The 19,895-nt window shown below is 40.4% G+C and overlaps 1 protein-coding gene across 2 annotated transcripts in view; it reads left to right on the top strand.

The window, feature by feature from the left end:
- The first annotated feature begins 2,123 nt into the window (after positions 1 to 2,123).
- Positions 2,124 to 19,895, top strand: part of CD200R1L (CD200 receptor 1 like) — a 30,168-nt gene continuing 12,396 nt past the window's right edge. Inside the window, exon 1 of one of the 2 annotated variants that reach the window (XM_030941067.1) lies at positions 2,124 to 2,317. In XM_030941067.1, the coding sequence (XP_030796927.1) occupies positions 2,254 to 2,317 (64 nt within the window). In that variant the 5' untranslated portion in view covers positions 2,124 to 2,253. The remainder of the gene's footprint in view (positions 2,318 to 19,895) is intronic. The other variant, XM_030941061.1, reaches the window with a different exon arrangement.

The raw sequence follows: 19,895 nt of genomic DNA, 5'->3' as shown, positions 1-19,895 counted from the left end.
AATTAATGAGATTATTGCTTTCCCAAGGAAGCAACTGCCTCATATGGGTTCACCCCTTAACCCCCTGGAGAGAGTACCTCCCATTGCCCATTACCTCCTCTGACACTTTCCACTCCAGTTTGCCACCACAATATCCTGTCCTGCATCCATGACCCACAGCTGCTACCTCTTCCCCCAGGTTACAAACATCATTAATCTTTACATATACCTTACTTAACTAACTTCATATTCTCCAAAAATGTAATTGTTGGACCTGCCACCTTGAGCCCTGGAATGTACCAAGAGATTACTATCACACACACAAAAATATAGCTCATGTTTTAACATACTTTAACTTAATCAGTATATTGTTAGAGATCCTGGAAATCCCGGATCTGTTTTCTTGGCTAAGGCCACACAATGTGAAACTTGATTATGAACCAGCCTACAAGGACTCTTTATACTCCTACTTGTTTTCCTCCTTTTTAAGGAGAAAATAATAAAATGGGTTTTTTTTGCATGCAATTTAGGGCAATGTATGCATTACTTACTAAAAGTCTTCTCTACAATTTAGGCCACTCAAATACTTCAAGTAATCAAGCTTAACACTAATGTGGAGATCAAGAAGTCAATTTTAATAGAGTTTTCATGTAAAAAAAAATACCTTCTAGTCCCAGTTTTGAGCCCCTGATAGTTAGTCGGCTCCCCTTCTTGAATATCTGATTTAAGTCCCTCCAACCACTTCCCTTATCTGGATCTCACACTGTTTGTCACTGTATACCTGCCCTACTTGCCCAGGGCCAAGTACCAGACAACTACAAACAGCCCCATGGACAGCTATGTCCCAGAGCTTCTGAAGTTATTCAAATTAGCTAATGCACAGGGTTCTCAGGGAAACTAATTCTGCTCCAGTTGCCGTATATAAGGTGCTCTCTACAGCTCCAGTGTGTTGTTACCCTGTCCTGGTGTGCAACCACTCTGTGGCCCTACATGGAACTCTTCTCTTGTTTGGAGCTATAAGTAACAAAGAGGTTTGCCTTTCATCTATCCAAGAGTTTTCGTGTTATGTCCTGTCATTAAAAGAATCTTTAATCTTATAAAACAGAAGGGTAGAATCTTTGCTTCTGTCCTCGTTTCCAATGGTTTCCTGGCAACCTTTGGTTTTCCTTGGCTTGTAGAAGAAACATCACTCAGATCTCTGCCTTTATCTTCACGTGGTGTTCCTGTGTATGCGCCCAGTTTTCCTCGTTTTATAAGGACACCATAAGGAGCTAAGAAGTACAAAGGAAGAAAAAAAGAAAAAACCAAAGACACCAGTCATATTGGATTAGGGACCAATCTATTTCAGCAAGGCCACATCTTAACTAATTATATCTCCAATGCCCCTATTTCCAAATAAGGTCATCTTCTGAGGCACTGGGGATTAGAATTTCAACAAATAAATGTTGGGCTGGGGTTGCACTATTCAACCCATGACTGAAAGTACTTATTAAAGACACATATGTGACTATCTTATAACCCAACAATTTAATTCCTAGGTGTATATGCAAGAAAATGAATGTACACATAGACCAAAAATTATGTACAAAACAAGAATGTTCTTAGAAGCTTTATGTTAGCCCCAGACTGGGACAATCTAAATCTATAGAGAAATGGATGAATAAATTGTGACATAGTTATTAAAAATTTACTATACAGCATTAAAAATTGAACTCTGCAAAGAATTTCATGTATGTGAGTTCAAAAACTGTCAGAATGAATTAATGCTATTAGAAGTCTGAGTTGTGTTTATCTTTGGAGGAGAGGGTATTAGCAGAGAAGGAACAAAGGACACTTTGAATAATAAAAATTATCAACACCTTGGTGTTGGAAGTAATTAGATAAGTGCATATATATGTAGAAATTCATCAAGCTGTACACTCAAGGTTTGTTCATTTTACCACATTTAATTTTTACTCTCAAAATACTACTTTTTAAATGAATTGTTATATAATTTATCTTCCTCCTTCAATGCTGTGGGAGAAGCAATGGGTTGTAAGCATTGGCTTTTTTGCTTTATTACTCAGCAAAACTCACTGACATTTCCCATCCGTGGCTAATTAGTCAAAAACATATAAAACGAAAGCAAAAGTTAAAGATAAGCAAGATAATGAAGAAATATGTTTTGCAATCCTGTTGAAGAGAGAATAAGCAAAAGTGACCAAGAGAAACAGACTCACTGAGTCTGTTGATTGATTTAAAGTAGATTTATGTTTAAGTAGAAAACCACTCCAAATGCATACTTTAGGAAAGATGTCAGCTTTAAGATTACTGATCTCCATCATTATCATGGTGTCTGGTAAGTCTGATACTGTAACATTTTCAGCTGAAAATAAAGCTTTCTTTCAATGATTATGAGGATACTCTTGATCTGCTTACTTATAAGGTGTTTCTTGACTTGTCCTAGCAGCGGTGATCAATGTGTACATTATCCAGCAAAACTCCTTCTGAGTTACCTTATCTCAGTGATGTACTGACTAGGTGACTAGCTGAATTCAGAGTAATTGAGGGCTGGGACTGAAGTGAAACTAAAATTTTGTGACCTAAAAGTGGTCATGGGCTTCTTTTGTTGGTAGATTTTTTAAGTTACTGATTCAATTTGATAACTTATTAGTTTGCTTAAGATTTCAATTTCTCCTGATTCAATCTTGGGAGGTTGCATATTTTCAGGAATTCATCAATCTCTTCTAGATTTTTCTAGTTTGTGTACATAGAGGTGTTTATAATAGTCTCCGAGGATCTTTTATATTTCTATGAGATCAATTGTAATGTCACCTGTGTAATATCTGATTGTATTTATTTGGGCCTCCTCTCTTTTTTTCTTTGTTAATCCAGCTAGTACTCTATTGATCTTGTTTGTCTTTACAAGGAGTCACCTTTTGGTTTTGTTGATCCTTTGTATAGATTTTTGGATCTCAATTTCATTCAGTTCTGCTCTGATTTTAGTCATGTATTTTCTTCTGCTGGCTTTGGGGTTAGTTTATTTGCATTTTTCTAATTCTTTTCTATCTTCTTCTTCTGCTTTTTTTTTTCTTTTTTTTTTTTTTTTTTTTTTTTTTTTTGAGATGGAGTTTAGCTCTTATTGCCCAGGCTGGAGTGCAGTGGTGCCTTCTTGGCTCACTGCAACCTCTGCCTCCTGGGTTCAAGAGATTCTCCTGCCTCAGCCTCCTGAGTAGCTGGGATTACAGGCACCCACCACCACGTCTGGCTACTTTTTGTATTATTAGTAGAGCCAGGGTTTTACCATGCTGGCCAGGCTGGTCTCGAACTCCTGACCTTGTGATCCACCTACCTCAGCCTCTCAAAGTGCTGGGATTACAGGCGTGAGCCACGGTGCCTGGCCTTTTCTAGTTCTTCTAAGTGTGATGTTAGATTGTTAATATGAGATCTTTCGAACTTCTTGATGTAGGTGTTTAGCACTATAAACTTTTAACACTGTGCTGCATCTCAGGGTTTTTTTTAATGTCATGTCTCTGTTTTAATTAATTTTAAACATTTTTTGATTTCTTCCTTAATTTTATTGTCTACCCAAAACTTATTGAGGATCAAGTTGTCTAATTTGCATGTATTTGTAGAGTTTTCAGAGACATGCTTGACATTGATTTCTATTTTTATTCCACTGTGGTCTGAGAGTATGGTTGGCATGATTTTGACATTTTTAAATGTATTGACACTTGTTTTATGGTTGAGCATGTGTCTGACCTCAGAGTATGTTCCATATGTAGATGAGAAAAATGGATATTCTGTGATCTTTGGGTGGAGTAGTCTGTAGATGTCTGTTAGGCCCAATTGATCAAATATTACATTTAAGACCAGAATTCTTTTCTTAGTTTTCTGCCTTGATGATCTAACACTGTTGGTGGGATATTGAAGTCTCCAACCATTATTAAGTGGCTAAGTCTTTCCATAGGATTAGAAATACTTTTTTTTTTTAAATTCTGAGTGCTCCAATGTGGGGCATGTATATATTTAGGATAGTTAACTCTTTTTTTGATTTGAACCCTTTATCATTGTGTAATGCTCCTCTTTGCCCCCCCCTTTTTTTTTTTTTTTTTTTTTTTTTTTTTTGCTGTTGTTGGCTTAAATTCTATTTTGTCTGATATAAGAATAGTGACCGCTACTCTTTTTTGTTTTCCATTTGTGTGATAGATCTTTTCCCAACCCTTTACTTTTAGCCTGTGTGTTTTGTTACATGTGAGATGGTTCTCTGGAAGACAGCAGATGGTTACGTCTCATTCTTTTATCCAACTTGCCACTCTGTGCCTTTCAAGTGGCACATTTAGGTTGTTTAATTCAGATTAATATTGGTATATGAAGTTTTGACCCTGTTGTGATGCTGTTAGCAAGTTGCTTTGTAGTCTTGATTGTGTAGTTTCTTTATAGGGCTATGTATTTAAGTGTGTCTTTGTAGTAACAGGTATTGTTCTTAAATTTCCATGTTTAGAACTCCCTTAAGGATCTCTGGTAAGGTTGGCCTTGTGGCAGTGAATTCTCTTAGTGTTTGCTTGCTTAGGAAAGATTGTATTTTTCTTTGCTTATGAAGCTTAGTTTGGAGAGTATGAAATTCTTAGTTGGAATTTCTTTTCTCTAAGGATACTGAAAATAGACCCCAATCTCTTCTGGCTTATAAATTTTCTGCTGAGATGTCTGCTTTTAATCTGATGGGGTTCCTTTGTAAGTGAGCTGGCCCCTTTCTCCAGCTGCTTTTAAGATTTTTTATTTCACATCGACCTTGGAAAGTCTAATGACTATGTGTCTTGGGGATAGTCATCTTGTGTAGTATCTTGCAGTTGGCTGAATTTCTCAAATTTGCATGTTGGCCTCTTTAGGCAGATTGGGTAAATTTTTGTTGACTATATCCTCAAATTTGTTTTCTAAGTTGCTGACTTTCTCTTCCTGTCTAGGGCAAAGTTTAGGTTACCAGGAGGCCCACAACTCCTTGGGGACCTGCTGGTCCTCTGAGCTTGGTAGAGTCAGAGCAGCTTGTGGGGTATGTCTGTGGGTGTTCTGGCAATGCAGTGGGTAAAGAGATGAGTATCCCTGGGCAAGACTCTTGCTGCAGGTGTGCACTGGTGTATTGGGGGAACCCGCCCCCAGCATTTCAACGTAGGTTATTTCTATTTTCCACAAGTGTTGGCCAGCTGAGAAATAAAGAGAGACAGTACAAAGAGAGGAATTTTACAGCTGGGCCACCAGGGGTGACATCACATATTAGTAGGACTGTGATGCCCACCTGGGCCTCAAAACCAGCAAGTTTTTATTAAGGATTTCAAAAGGGGAGGGGGGTAAGAACAGGGAGTAGGTACAAAGATCACATGCTTCAAAGGGCAAAAAGCAGAACTACTAATAAGGGTCTAACAAAGATCTCATGCTTCTGAGGAAACAGGACAAAAGGCAAAAGCAGAACTACTGATAAGGGTCTATCTTCTGCGGTGCATGTATTGTCTTGATAAACATCTTAAACAACAGAAAACAGGGTTTGAGAGCAGAGAACCGGTCTGACCACAAATTTAGCAGGGCAGAGTTTTTCCCCACCCTAGTAAGACTGAGGGTACTGCAGGAGACCAGGGCATAGCTCAGTCCTTATCTCAACCACATAAGACAGACATTCCCAGAGCGGCCATTTATAGACCTGCCCTCAGGAATGCATTCCTTTCCCAGGGTATTAATATTAATATTCCTTGCTAGGAAAAGAATTTAGTGATATCTCTCCTACTTGCACATCCATTTATAGGCTCTCTGCAAGAAGGAAAATATGGCTCTTTTTGCCCGACCCTGCAGGTAGTCAGACCTTGTGGTTGTCTTTCTTTGTTCCCTAAAAATTGCTGTTATTCTGTTGTTTTTCAAGGTGCACTGATTTCATATTGTTCAAATATATACGTTTTACAATCAATTTGTACAGTTAACACAATTATCACAGTGGTCCTGAGGTGACGTACATCCTCAGCTTATGAAGATAACAGGATTAAGAGATTAAAGTAAAGACAGGCATAAGAAATTATAAAAGTATTATTTGGGAACTGATAAATGTCCATGAAATCTTCACAATTTATGTTCCTCTTCCATGACTCCAGCGGGTCCCTCCATTTGGAGTTCCTGACTTCCCGCAACACTGGTGTGGTGCCCGTACCCTGGATTCTTTGCCCAGAACATGGTTGTGAAGACCACGCAGCCTGTGCTCTCCTGACCAGTTTTCCCTGTGGTGTCAGTCCCAGGAGCAGGCGCAACCAGCTAGTTTTGTCCCAAGCCTTTTGTGTACAGATCACTGAGGTGTTCCAGATGTTGTGGGCTGTGGAGTTTCCTTGGGCAGAAGCTGCAGATGGCCAATAGGCTAAACCCTTATTCGATCAGTCTCACAGATAAAGGGACGCCCAACTACTATGCCAAAACACAAACCTACTCCTCACTCTTCTCGGTGTTCTGTGAGTGGGGGCTCCTCCCTGGCTTGAACTTAGGCCACAGATCTCATCTTGATACCTCTGGGTGGTGTGCTTGAACCCTGGACTTTGGGATCGAGTGCATGGTTTTATCCTCTGATACCTCAAGATTGAGCACCAGTTGTGCTGGGGAGGTCAAACTGCTCCCAGGCCACTGCAAAACACTCAGGTGGGGAAATGGAGGCTGTGCTGTGTGCACGCTATTTCAGGAGTGGCCAGGCATGGGCCTTGGGTGGGGCTGGTGAACAAGGGTAGATTAGATACACCCTAGTCCTGTGGGAAAGGCAACCCTTCCTTCTGCCAGCCTGGCAGTCAGCAAGGGCTAGAATCACTCAGAAAAAGATGACAAACCTTGGCAATGGCTGTATATGGTTGTGTTTTGCTGCACCTGCCCCACATGAGAAATCTTCTAGGCGCCACATAGGTTTGAGCTGTGCCTCTGCCTATTCTTTGGGTATTAAGTAACCATGTATTAGTTCATTCTCACGTTGCTATAAAGAACTACCCAAGAATGGGTAATTTATAAAGAAAAGAGGTTTAATTGGCTCACTGTTCCACAGGCAGCATGACTGGGGAGGCCTTAAAAAACTTATAATCATGGCGGAAAGGTGAAAGGAAAGCAAGCGTGTCTTCAAATGGCCAGCAGAAGGTGAGGAGGTACTCCACACTTTTAAACAAGCAGATCTTGTGAGAATTCTATCATGAGACAGCACAGCACCAGGTGGAGGGTGCTAAACCATTAGAAACCACCCCATGATCCAGTCACCCCCGATCAGGCCCCCCTCAGGATTACAATTTACAATGAGATTTGGGTGGGAAACCAAACTATATCAAACTATCAATATATTTTTCCTCTTTTCTCTTGCTATCACTAACACACATTCTGTATCCCTGACTGGGATTAAGGGGCAGATCTGTGGTTATGAAATAACTTTGGACTGTGTGATGCTAATAGCTCCTAAGAATCAAAACAACAACCATTACTTTTAAATAATAATAATGATAATAATAATTAATATAAAATATGTATATAATTTATATAATAATCACAGTCACAATCAGCATATTTTTTTTCAGGAAGAAAGGACATTGTTCATGTATTAACACTCAGCAAACAATTTCAAAGTTTTTCTAGCTAGAATTCTAGCAAGAAGGGGGACAGTTTATGTGCAGATTTTGGAACTTTTTTCCTCTGGCACTCTCATTTTTCTGTATACTGAAGTAGTTCTGATATTTTATTTTTATTTAGTGTAGACCACAATTTGGTCAATGTTTCAGCTCACTAAACAAATGAATAGTGATATGGTTTGGGTCTGTGTCCTCACTAAATCTCATGTCTAATTGTAATCCCCAGTGTGGGAGGTGGGGTCTGGTGGGAGGTCATTGGATCATGGAGGTGAGATTCTTATGAACGTGTTAGCCCTATTGCCTCAGTGCTGTTTGCATGATAGTGAGTGAGTTATGAGATCTGGTTGTTTAAAAGTGTGTAGCATCTCCCACCCACACCTCCTTCTTCCTGCTCTGGGTATGTGAACATGCCTGTTCTGGCTTTGCCTTCTGCCATGAGTAAAAGCTCCCTGAGGTCTTCCCAGAAGCAGATGCCACCATGCATCCTGTACAGCCTGTAGAACCATGAGCCAACTAAACCTCTTTTCTTTATAAATTACCCAGTCTCAGGTATTTCTTGATAGCAGTGCAAGAACTGACCAACACACACACAGAGCCCTTTCTAATGCCTGGAGCTATAGCATTGAATCTAGAATCTCTGCCTAACTGGATTCATATCAATAATTTGGCCTCATTCAGCTTTGTCTTTTTCATTATTCCACATCCTTAATATTCATTCCCATACATATTGTCTAGATTTATAACTGTATCCATTGGAAAAGTCATATAGCTCTTTTGGTGCGTGGTGTAACTCCTTGTGGATCACACTGTACCTCACTTTTTGGGCCCTGCGGGGACTCAAGTCTGGTTATAAGTCTGGAAGCAAAGCGGAGTGAGGGGGAAGATCCTGAGGAGAATAGAAAGTGTCTTTTAAGGTGACTAGTGGAAGAAAAATCATTATAGTTTCTTCAGGCAAAGCAGGGGGTTAACCACTTCAAACAGGGGTAGGAGGGCTGCTTCTATGGGCAAAGACTTAGGAGACTTTAGAGATTTTACACGCTCAGTTTCCTCAGCTTTTGCCTATATGTTCACATTCCAATTTTCAGGATCCCATTCCTTTCCAATCAATAACCTCACTCTAGCAGAGGATACCCTGACAAGTTAGGAATTCAGTTTGTGTTGTCATTTAACCACTTACGGGATAAGTTTTGGTATCTGGAAACTTCAGCCTTGCTGAGAAGATAGGGGGTTCTTTCATGGCAGACATAGAAACTTCCAGTTCATTCATGTAGTTTAAGTTGAGAATTTGAAGCCCTGAACTCATCTTTTTCTTTATCCATTTGCCCAGCAAATTAGGAGAAACCAGTCAATCTCATTATATATTAATGTCCTAAAGTACCAAACACATGATCACTCAGACCTTGCCTTTTATAAATATTGACTAGGATTATCCAATGGTGACATTTTTGCATATCTCTACTGTTACTTCATTCCATGGACTATCAGTGTGCCCTCTAGCACTAGAAATGCAGTCATTACTGCTTTTAAATCTAATTAGATTAGATGACCAATTCCAGAAAACCCTGAACCAATTCTGAAAATTCATCCTTAATATTCTGTTTCTTGAGGACCACTTATGGTAACAAATCTGTATCAGTCAGGGTTCCACCAGAGAAACGTAATAAGTAGAAAGTATGTATATGTACGTGTGTGTGTGTGTGTATGTGTGTGGGTGTTATTTCAAGGAATTGATTATTGAAATTGTGGAAGCTTGTAAGTTTGAAATTTATAGGGTGGACTGGTAGTCTGGAAACTTTTGAGCAGAAACTAATGCAACTAATGCTGCCGTGTTAAGGAAGAATTTTTTTTCTTACTCTGGAAAACATCACTTTTTCTCTTAAGGCCTTTCAACCAATTGAGTGAGGCCCATCTTCTTTATTGAGAATTATCTCCTTTACTTAAAATCAACTGATTGTAGTTATTAATCACATACAAAATACCTTCACAACAGTGCTTAAATTAGTGTTTGATTGAATGATTGACTACTATACTCTAGCCAACTTGACACATAAAACTAGCTTTCACAGGAGGATACACATTTTTTTCAGGGGAACACAGAATATTTACCAAGGCAGACCATTAAATGAGCCATAAAACAAATCACAATAAATTTAAATTTCTCTAAGTAATTATTTTAAAAAGGCTTTCTGTTATTGCGACCAGCAAATGATCTCGTGGTTTCCTGTCTCCTTGTCATTTTTTACCTTGAGAGGTTTCCCTTACCTTTTTTGCAAATTCAGCCATGCATTTGGAACAGGAATTGTATTCATCCTATACTTCTAAGCATTTTTTGAAGTGGGGGAGGTTGTCTATCATTTCTATAATAGTTCTGGAAATGAAACTTTACTCCCGGGCCCTGCATTGAACTCTTCCACTGATTAGAAGTGGGTGTGGCTGGCAAAAGACTGGTAGAGACTGATCTGTTATAATAATATTGGATGAATCATTTATTCATAACTGCAAAAGAAATGTCAAAATCCTGACATACATGCATTTATTTAGTTATGGTCTCACTGTGATTTCTTTTATGTAGAGGTTTTTGTGATTTTTGGTGTGATTATTAATTCATTTAAGGAATTGAAATGTTGTTTTCTGTGATCATAATATATGAAATCAGGGGATTCTAGTCCATTTCAGTAAATAAAATTTATTAATTTTCTCCATATTTCTTCTCTAAATATTTTCTAGCTTCAGATAATAATTCCTATCTGATGACACAACTGGAAATACAGAGCCAGAGAATACTTCTTAATGAAAGTAAAATGCTCACTTACTTAATAACCAGTTTGATGGGAGGGTTGGATCATCAGCAGAAACATTTATATGGTCATTTGTCTTGTGTGCAATTGTAACAGATACCTCTCTGCACACTATTGCTTGAAGACCAAGCAAGGACCTACTTATTCAATTTAATTCCACAACAACAAAAAACAAACAAGTAGATTTCTTAGTAGCACACAAAAATGTGCTTGGTAAAATAGAAGCTAAAAAGAAGAAAACTTATTGCACCTTCAAGTAGTCTACATATTCTGGTCTTGGAATTAGACAAGGACACAGAATTATATTACAAGGTAAAATGAGATGAGCACTGTAATACAAAATCAGTGTATTACAGATAGTAGCTTTTGCACAGGCTATAGAAGTATTTCAGAAGGCATAAATTATTGGAAAAAAGAGGTGAGGGGATCATTGTGGACTAAAGTACAGGGTAGAAAGGCACATAAAATGTTCAGCCAATAGAAGCAGTCTGGGGTGGGAGGAGTTTAGTGTGCATGCTGGATTGCAGTGAGAGCAGAGCCTGGAAAGTCAAGTTGTACTCAAATAGCGGAAGGAAGTCAGAAAGGTACTAATAAAGTCAAAAGAAGAACTGCATGAATTAAGACGTGGAAAGCTAGCATTTATAAATAATTCCAAGAATTGATTTTTTTAATGGGATAAAGACTGTTCTAAATGGGAAATAAAGAAAAAAATACACAAAATATGGGGAGAAAATCAACAATTAACCACAAATATCAAGAAACCAAAGAAATGTAAGAGAATATTTTGTACAATTTCTCCTATTACATTAGAAAACTTCCATGAAATACATTTTTTAGTGGAAAACTAAATTAGCAACTGGCTCAAGATGAGATGGAAAACGTGAATAGATAGAGAACCATAGAAGAAATTGAGAATTACTGCCAAAAAATGTGTGGCCTTAGATTGCTATGTAAGAGAAATAGTTTATATCACTTTAAGCCTTTAAGGAACAGATAATTTTTATGTCATTCTGTTTTTCCATAGACTAGAGAAAGGAGAAGTGTTTTCTAAATTTTAAAAGTATAACTCAGATATTAAATCCTGACAAAGTTAGTATACAAAAAAATTTCTAAGCTAATTTCACTTGTAAATGCAGAGGCAAAGATTCCACATATCAGCATATCAAATCGATAGTGAACTAAAAGAATTAAACCAACAACAAGGTAATATTTTTAGGAATGTAAAATAGTTGCTATTAAATAGTCTACTAATATACTTTACCTAATTTTAGATTAAAGAGAAAAAGAATCTCACAAACTGTTCAGTATATGTCAAAAAAGTGTTTGATAAATTTGTCGCGGATGACTTATAAAACATCCTAGTGAAATTAGGATCAAAGATACATCCATGGCATGACTGAGACTGAGTCTTAAGCATAGACCCCTGAGTGGTCTGAGGCCTGGTTGCTAGGCCCTTATAAGACCTTCTTGATTTACACATACTTAATGATTTACAATTAAAGCTGGTTATGAGAGTACAAAAAGCATATTTCTCCCTACTCCCATTATATAAAAACAGTCCTATTCATGCAGTGGCGGGCTGTCTGGAGTGGCCACGGCCATCATGCCAGCTGCAGAAGGGAGGTGCGGGCGGTGGCAGCAGGACTGGCTGTGAGAGCAGCAGTGGTGGTGGTGGGACCTCTGTGCTCCATGTTCCTAAGGCAGCTGACCGCACTACCCCCGCCCTCACATAGTCAGGCAGCACCTACTCCCAGGCACTGAGCCTTTACTATGGCCTCAACCTCACCCCCTGCTTCATCATGGGAGCCCACAAGCACCTGGCTGAAGGCACAATCAGGACTCACACTGTTGGCCCTGGTCGCATTGGGTTCCTTTGTGCAGGGTTGGCTGGGGCCACCATGCCACCTGCTCTTTGCCCACTGCTGCTGTGGGGAAAACACAGAGAGGAGGTGCAGCCAGGGCTGTGCATTCCACGAAGCCAACAGGAGCTGGGAGCAAGTGGGAGCCCTGCACCTTCCAAGTCAGCAGAGCAGGAGTTCCCCAGGTGCAACTGTAGCCGCCCAAGCTGTGGCTGCAACCTGGGCACCCCTGTGCTCTTGGGAGCTGGGAACGGGCAGGAGCCCTGCCACCTTGGCCCCCTCCAGACTTTGGGCACCAATAAGCATGGGAGGAAGGCCAAAGGGGGTTGCTGAGGGCAGCTTACTGCTGGCCTGCAGGTGCCCCTCGGCATGAACAGTGTGGGCGCCATGAAGAGCTGCAGGAGGTGGAGAGGCTCCAGGGCAGAAAGGCGCAGGTCCCTGGTAAAACCCCGCCTTCAAGCCAGGAAGGCCTGAAGCCTTGGGGCTGGGCTACTGGTCCCGCAAACTGAAATTGGAACTTGTGGTGCTTTTTCTGAGCCCATCTATGGGCACCCATGGACCAACTGACATGCACTTTCTCCCCTCTGGGGCCCATAAAAGCCCTGGGTTTAGAAAGACTTGAAGAGAAGATGGGACAACCAGCTGCAGAGAGGAGCTACCTTCCCTGCTAAGAGCTGAATAAATAATGGGACAACCTGCCTGTAGAGAAGACCTGCCCACTATAGGGTTTCCTCTTGGCTAGGAGCTGAACACTCAATGGGATGACCTGCCTGTAGAGAGGAGCTACCCACTCTAGGGTTTCTTCTCTGCTAGGAACCAAACACTCACCAGGACACACTGGCTGCAGAAAGGAGCTCCCCATTCGGGTCTCCTGAGAGCTGTTCTATTGCTCAGTAAAACTCCTCTTAACCTTGCTCGCCCTCCACTTCTCTGCGTACCTCATTCTTCCTAGTCACAGGACAAGAACTCACTGCCTGCCAAATGATAGGGTTAAAAAGAGCTGTAACACAAACCGGGCTGAAACACGCCCCTTGCTTGCCACATTGTGGGTGACAAGGAGAGAAGAGAGAAGGAGAGAAGAGCTGAGGCACCTTGGGGATCCCAGACCTAGGAGCTCCCTGAGCCAGGGCTGTGACACCCTTTTTATGGCTCTGCAGTTCCTGGTGTCTCCAAGCTTCTGGGCACCACCACATTCCCCAGAAGCTGTTTATGGTACGCCTGTCAAGCTGCAGCCCTGCAGGGAGCTGGCACCCATGCCAGCACCTGGAGCTGCCCACTCCTCTGCAGGTAGTGTGTCTGGCTGTGTGCAGTGGCCGGATCCCATGCTCACTCATATATTCCTTTATTGGTCTGTGCCTGGCTCGTCCTTGGCAGATTGGGATCCAGACCAATAGTGCCAGCCAAGTGCAGCCTGCCAGGCCAAATGGGCAGAATGAGCCCAGTGGGCCACAGCAAAATTTGGGCAAAGGTGCCATTGGCCACAAAGGTTTCCAGCTGGCAAAGTGACATCCCAAAGATCCCGTAACACTATTGTCTCATGATAATCAGGCTTAAATTACCCCTGCCAAAAGGCAACTCCATGTTGTGCCTACTGGTATACTAGGGGAAAGCTATAGCTTAGAGGAACTCTTAGTGCGTCTCCTGGTAGAAGTATCTTCCCTCTGAAACTCAAGATCCTAGACTCACAAATCTAAAATTACTGGGATTTGGAAGCACAAATTCTCTAAATGAGTCAGTAAGAATGATGGTGAAGGGAGGCGGAGGTTGCAGTGAGCCGAGATCATGCCACTAAACTACAGCCTGGACAACAAAGCGAGACTCTGTCTCAAAAAAAAAAAAAATAATAATAATAATAAAAAGAATGATGGTGAGTGAGACTACCCCAGTTCTACTCCTTGTCTCTCAGATCCAGTTTATTCTATGAACTGTGGAACTGGGGACACAGCACCCTCCTAAAGGGTGGTGTCCCATCCTCATAAGGTATAATTCCCAAACCTCAGTTGTGCCTTGAAGAGGCTATGCCAGTGCTCCACCAAGCTGGCAATTTCTGAATGCATCCGCATGCCTCTACCCCACACCTTCTTGTCCTCTCCCTTCCAATTTTGACTCTTCCAGGTCTCTGACCAAACAAGCCAAACCATTTGCCACTGCTCATGAGTTTATCTCTTTTGTTACTGAATCATTTTTTACTTGAGTATTTTTCATCATCGCTGTCTTTCAGGGCCAGAACACAGTGGGGCTACAGTGCTGCAACCGTCTACTTTTGGCTTATGTCACAGACTGAGGCAACCCATCCATAAGCTAAGCTTTGGGTTTTGGTCCTAGGGAACTCACAGGGAGGGCTTAGATGTGAGTTGAGGGAGAGATGACAGTGTAACAGTAGTATATGAAGTGGGGGCCTGGACCATTTGTTCACTCAAATGACTGGTCTTCTCTCTGTTTTATAATGGAATGTAGCTGGACCCACTTTACTTTATGATTTTGTGGGTCTAATATTATGCAGCTTACAATGGGCTGTTTTAGGAGCCTGATCGTTTCATATCCCATGATTAGATGCTCAGTCTTCACCAGGGTCCCATAGAATGCCATGATCTATTTTTAAAAAGGCAACTAGTTATCTGCTTCAGATGACATAGATTTACCCCAGAACCCTAGGCCTGCACTTGACTGTCCTACTGGACTTGTCTGAGGCTCCACAATGCATCTTTATCACAGAATCTTCTTGTATCACAGATCTGCCTGATTTTATGAACTTATTTTCAGGGCTGATGTACTGTAGCATGGACCTGTTACAGATTCCTTTCTTGGCCTGGAGCACATTGGACTAGCATCCTATTAGAGGGTCAAAGCAGTAATCGCAAATATACAGCAGGCTGCCTCCAAAACCAAGTATTGTGCTACTCAGTGGTAGGAAGTAAGGTTAAATAATTTGTCCTTTTTTTCAGGAGGAGATATATGGTAGGGTCCAGACCACTGGGCTACTAGAAACTTCACTAATGTGTCAGGCCCTGAATCTTTGTAGAATTGACTTCTCACCTCTGGAATACATGTGATTGACTAAGGTATTCATAATAACTCTCCTTTTTGCTCAGAAGATCTAATTGATATGATGTCATCAATATAGTAGACCAATATGATGGTCTCTGCAGAATACCCAGATAGCCTAGATCTTTTTAGATTACACTGTACATGAAAGTAGAAATTAAGGCAAGACCATATTTATATACTGTTTACTGTCCTGTGGAATACAAACTTACTTTTGATGTTCCTTCCTGGTGAATATTGAAAATAATGCATTTACCGATCAATAACCACATATTGCAACTGGAGTATCTCTAGTAAAGATAGCTTATCTGGCAGAGTAGCTGCAGTTGGGACTGATACTTTGGTAATTTTGCATTGGTCTACTATAATTCACTATCCAGTGTTTTGCAGGGATTGAACTAGTAAATTAAGTAGGAGACATAATGGGAACCACTATTTTAGTACACTTTAAGTCTCTGAAAGGAGACTCATACTTAGGTCTTCAATATTAATATTTATTTACTATCTTCGCCAAGGTGAGTGGTTTGGGGGCTTTCTCTTGGTCTTTCCTATTATAATAGCTCTTACTTTACAGATCAAGGAATCAACAAGATGGTCTGCAAGCTGTTAAGCATGTTCATTCTAGTTAAATATTCAGCAACTGAAAAAACCTCCACAGATAAGTCTGTGGACTTTGAAGGTGCACTGTGATATAAACCAGGCCCAGGATTTCTTTTATCCCCTGACTCTGATATGTTTCTACTCCAACAGGAGGCCCTTCATGTTCTTTGTGTTCTTGGGTATCAGGATCAATTCAGATTAGTATTCAAATAACCCTCCAAAGATATTTGTATTCCTTTTTCCCCAGTTATGGTTACCTAAACACATGGTCACAGGTTCTTTGGTGAAGGACTAGGGGAATAACTACTGCAACAGTTCTCAAAGTGTGGTTTTCAGATGGCTGGGGATAATCAAGACCCTTTCAGGGGGTCCCCTAGGTAAAAATGAGTTTCAACAATAATAATAATGATAATACAGTGATGTTATTTGCCTTCCTACTGATATTTTCACTGAAAGTGCAATTGAACTGTTGTTTAAAATTACTGGTGGCTTAGCATGAATAAAGTGCAGAGTACTGTATTCGTTTGCTAGGGCTGTTGTAACAAAGAACCATACAGTGAGAGGTGGAGGCAACAGAAACGTATCGTGTTACAGTTCTAGAAACTAAAACTCCAAGATCAAGGTGTTGGCAGGGCAATTCTCCCTCTGAAGGCACTACGAAAAAATCTGTTTCAAGCCTTTTTCCTAGCTTCTGGTATTTCCTGGCTTGTGCAGCATACCTCCAGTTTTTACATGGTGCTTTCCCTGTATCCATATCTGTGTCCAATTTGCTCTTTTTATGAGAACACCAATTGTATTGCATTAGAGGCTCACGCGACTCCAGTATGACTTTATCTTAGCTAGCTATATTTGTAACGATTTTATTTTCAAATAAGGGCACGTCTCTGAGGGTTAGGACTTCAACATATAAATTTTCAGATATATAATTCAACCTATAAAAGGCACCAAGCTGCACCAATAGTCATTGTATTCTTCACACACTCACGCACACACACACACATTGCCTAAGAATGTCTTTGATGATTCAGTAAAAAGTATTAATGTATTAAATCTCAAGCCTTATATACAGTATCTTTTAAGTACTCTACATGATCGAATTGGAAATACATTTAACGCATTTTTGTTGCATACCAAATCATGATGATTATCTTGAGGAAATGCATTTGTATTAAATGTTTGAGTTGCAAGCTGAACTCTTTCCAACCACCTTTTTACATCCAAGGTGGACAAAATACTCATTAAGGAAAAAAGGGTTTTGGCTGGGCGTGATGTCTCACACCTGTAATCCCAGCACTTTGGGAGGCCAGGGCGGGTGGATCATGAGGTCAGGAGATTGAGACCATCCTGGCTAACAAGGTGAAACCCCGTCTCTACTAAAATACAAAAAATTACCTGAACATGGTGGCAGGCACCTGTAGTTCTAGCTACTTGGGAGGCTGAGGCAGGAGAATGGCGTGAACCTGGGAGGCGGAGCTTGCAGTGCTTGCAGTGAGCTGAGATAGCGCCACTGCACTCCAGCCTGGGTGACAGAGAGAGACTCCATCTCAAAAAATAATAAAAATAAATAAATAAATAAATAAGGGTTTTATGGGACTTTAAATGAGACCCAGTGGAAGAAATTGGCATGTAGAAATTTTTGTCATTTTCATTTTCTTATTGTGTCCAGTTAGCACTTTACTGTCTTCACTAATGTATACAAAGGCTATGCTCTGTTGCCATCCCATCCTATTGACAAGTGTGATGGTAACAGCATGGAAAATACTCATCAGAGACAATTCTTACTGCATCAAAGCCTACAGGAGAGAAATGAAACAATGGAAAAACAACTGCAATGATAAGAGTATAACGTAAGCCTCCAGTCTTGACTAGAATCTTGCCCTTCAGATTGATCGCGTTGTCCTCACTCATTATGGGTGTTACAGGTGAATAATGGTAATACCTGATGGGAATTTCCATCATGGATATCACCCACGATGATGTCCACTGAAAAGGTCTTGGTTATCTGTAGCCATCTGAAAACCACGCTTTAAGAATTACTGCAACAGTCATTCCCTAGGACATCACTGAAGTACCTAATCCTAACTGTACCAAGTGTTAGGTAAGGAACATCATATATTGTGGTATTGCACATCATCAGATTTGGACTGAAACAAATGTCTCTCTAAATTTCATATTCTTTATGTTAAGATTGAAGCACTTTTTCCTTAGCTCTCTGCAGTTCCCCCTGAAATGACCCTGTTTCTAAGCAGGCATAGAACTGTGGTGTGCAAGACAGTTGCAGCAAAGCTAACTGCACAGATCTCCCGGACCCCACAGGGCGATTGTGTCACCAAGCAAGAATATTGGGGCAATGGCACAGTGACTATTGGGAGTTCGTGTCACTGGGAGGGCCACAATGTGCCTACCATGAGCTCATGGTAGGCACATTTGAGTAGCAACAAGAGTGACTATAGAGCTACTTCCTGGTTAGCCATTATTCTAGTTTTGTGTTCATTTCTTTCACTCTTTTAGAGGAGTTAGGTTAAAAAGGAAAAAAAAAAATGTACAGAGAAATTTCATTTAAAGATGATGTCTCCAGCATTTGGAGAAAGGAGTATAATTGGACCAGCTCATATGAGATTCCCACATGGACCCATCTCCTTGGTTGGGAAAGGAGGAATAGGGGGAGGCTTGGTTACCTCATACAAACTAGTTGACTAAACAAAGCGTCTCATGAGTGAGAAATCATTATTAATTGCTTGTAAGTATAATTTTTAAGATGTTAACAGGTTTTTTCCTCTAATGATGGCATAACTTCTAGTTTCTGTTTTACAATTATTTTTGTATAATTTTAGTTATGGTTAACTAATTGTCTTTATGTTGAGTAAGACTTTGTAGCGAAACACTGGCTTCCACTCTGAGTACATAAAATTGATTTCATTTATTCTTCTCTAAATAGTTTCTAGCTTCAAGTAGTTCATGTATGGGTGGAAAGCAGATGACACAGAATTATTCAACAATTTCTGCAGAAGGTAATATGCTTCCTTAGTAGTGGCCAGCACTGAGGGATGGAAAGTTGAACTTTGGTAGCATCATTAGCTGATGGCCTGGCTGGGGGCCAGCCTTGTGACTACTTGAAGAATGTGTTGATCTGAGTGCTGTGGTACGAGGGACCCTGAATGTCCCAGTCTCTAGTTCTCCAAACAAGCCATGTTCTTGCTTACCTCTGAACATTTGCTAAGGTGGAGTGGTGGAAGGAGCATGGATTTAATGACCTTTCAGGTCTGCGTTAAAGTCCTATTTCTTTCTGTATCTGGTTATGTGATCATTATCTGACTGTGAAATATAAGGGTTGAAGTACCACCTAAGAGACAGGTGACACCAAAACAGGAGAGGAGAGATATTAAATGTAGGGTATAGCAAAAACAAGCTTCATTCGCATAAAGGTTTGCCCCTCTGTAACTGATTCTGCTTATGCTATCGTGATGAGATCTCTGACACTCACCTCTGTTACAGGTGAGTAGTGACAGGCACTTTGGCAGAATAAGTACCTCTCAGTAAACCCTGATCAGTTGTGGAAACATTGTGTTGGCTTATGAGATGCATGAGAATCTATGTTGGAAGATGCTTGTAGGATGCAGGGCTTAATTTTTACTTTAAAAGATGGACAGAAAGGAGTCGACTTACACATTTACACCTGATAATTGGATTGAATATACAGAAATAAAATCTATGAGGAAAGTTTACCACTGAACTCTCTGGGATTATATGTGTGACTAAACAGGAAGGAAGGAAAATATCCAAAGGCTGTTTGACAATGTCACGAATTTGCAATAAAACTTTTTCATGATAAATGTCCAAAGGATAATAAAGCTTTTAAAAATTATATGCCACACTAATTTTTAAACTAGAAATAAATATTTCTAAACATCTTATCAATAGGCGTTTTTTTTTAACTTACCTGGGATGGCTCAACTGGCAAAATTAAAGATTTTTTTAAAGATCTATGGCTCTCACTGACTCTGTAATTC

The sequence above is a fragment of the Rhinopithecus roxellana genome, chromosome 1, assembly GCF_007565055.1.
Source record: "Rhinopithecus roxellana isolate Shanxi Qingling chromosome 1, ASM756505v1, whole genome shotgun sequence".
In the NCBI taxonomy this organism is placed as follows: Eukaryota; Metazoa; Chordata; class Mammalia; order Primates; family Cercopithecidae; genus Rhinopithecus; species Rhinopithecus roxellana.
This window is presented reverse-complemented; position numbering and strand designations above follow the sequence as displayed.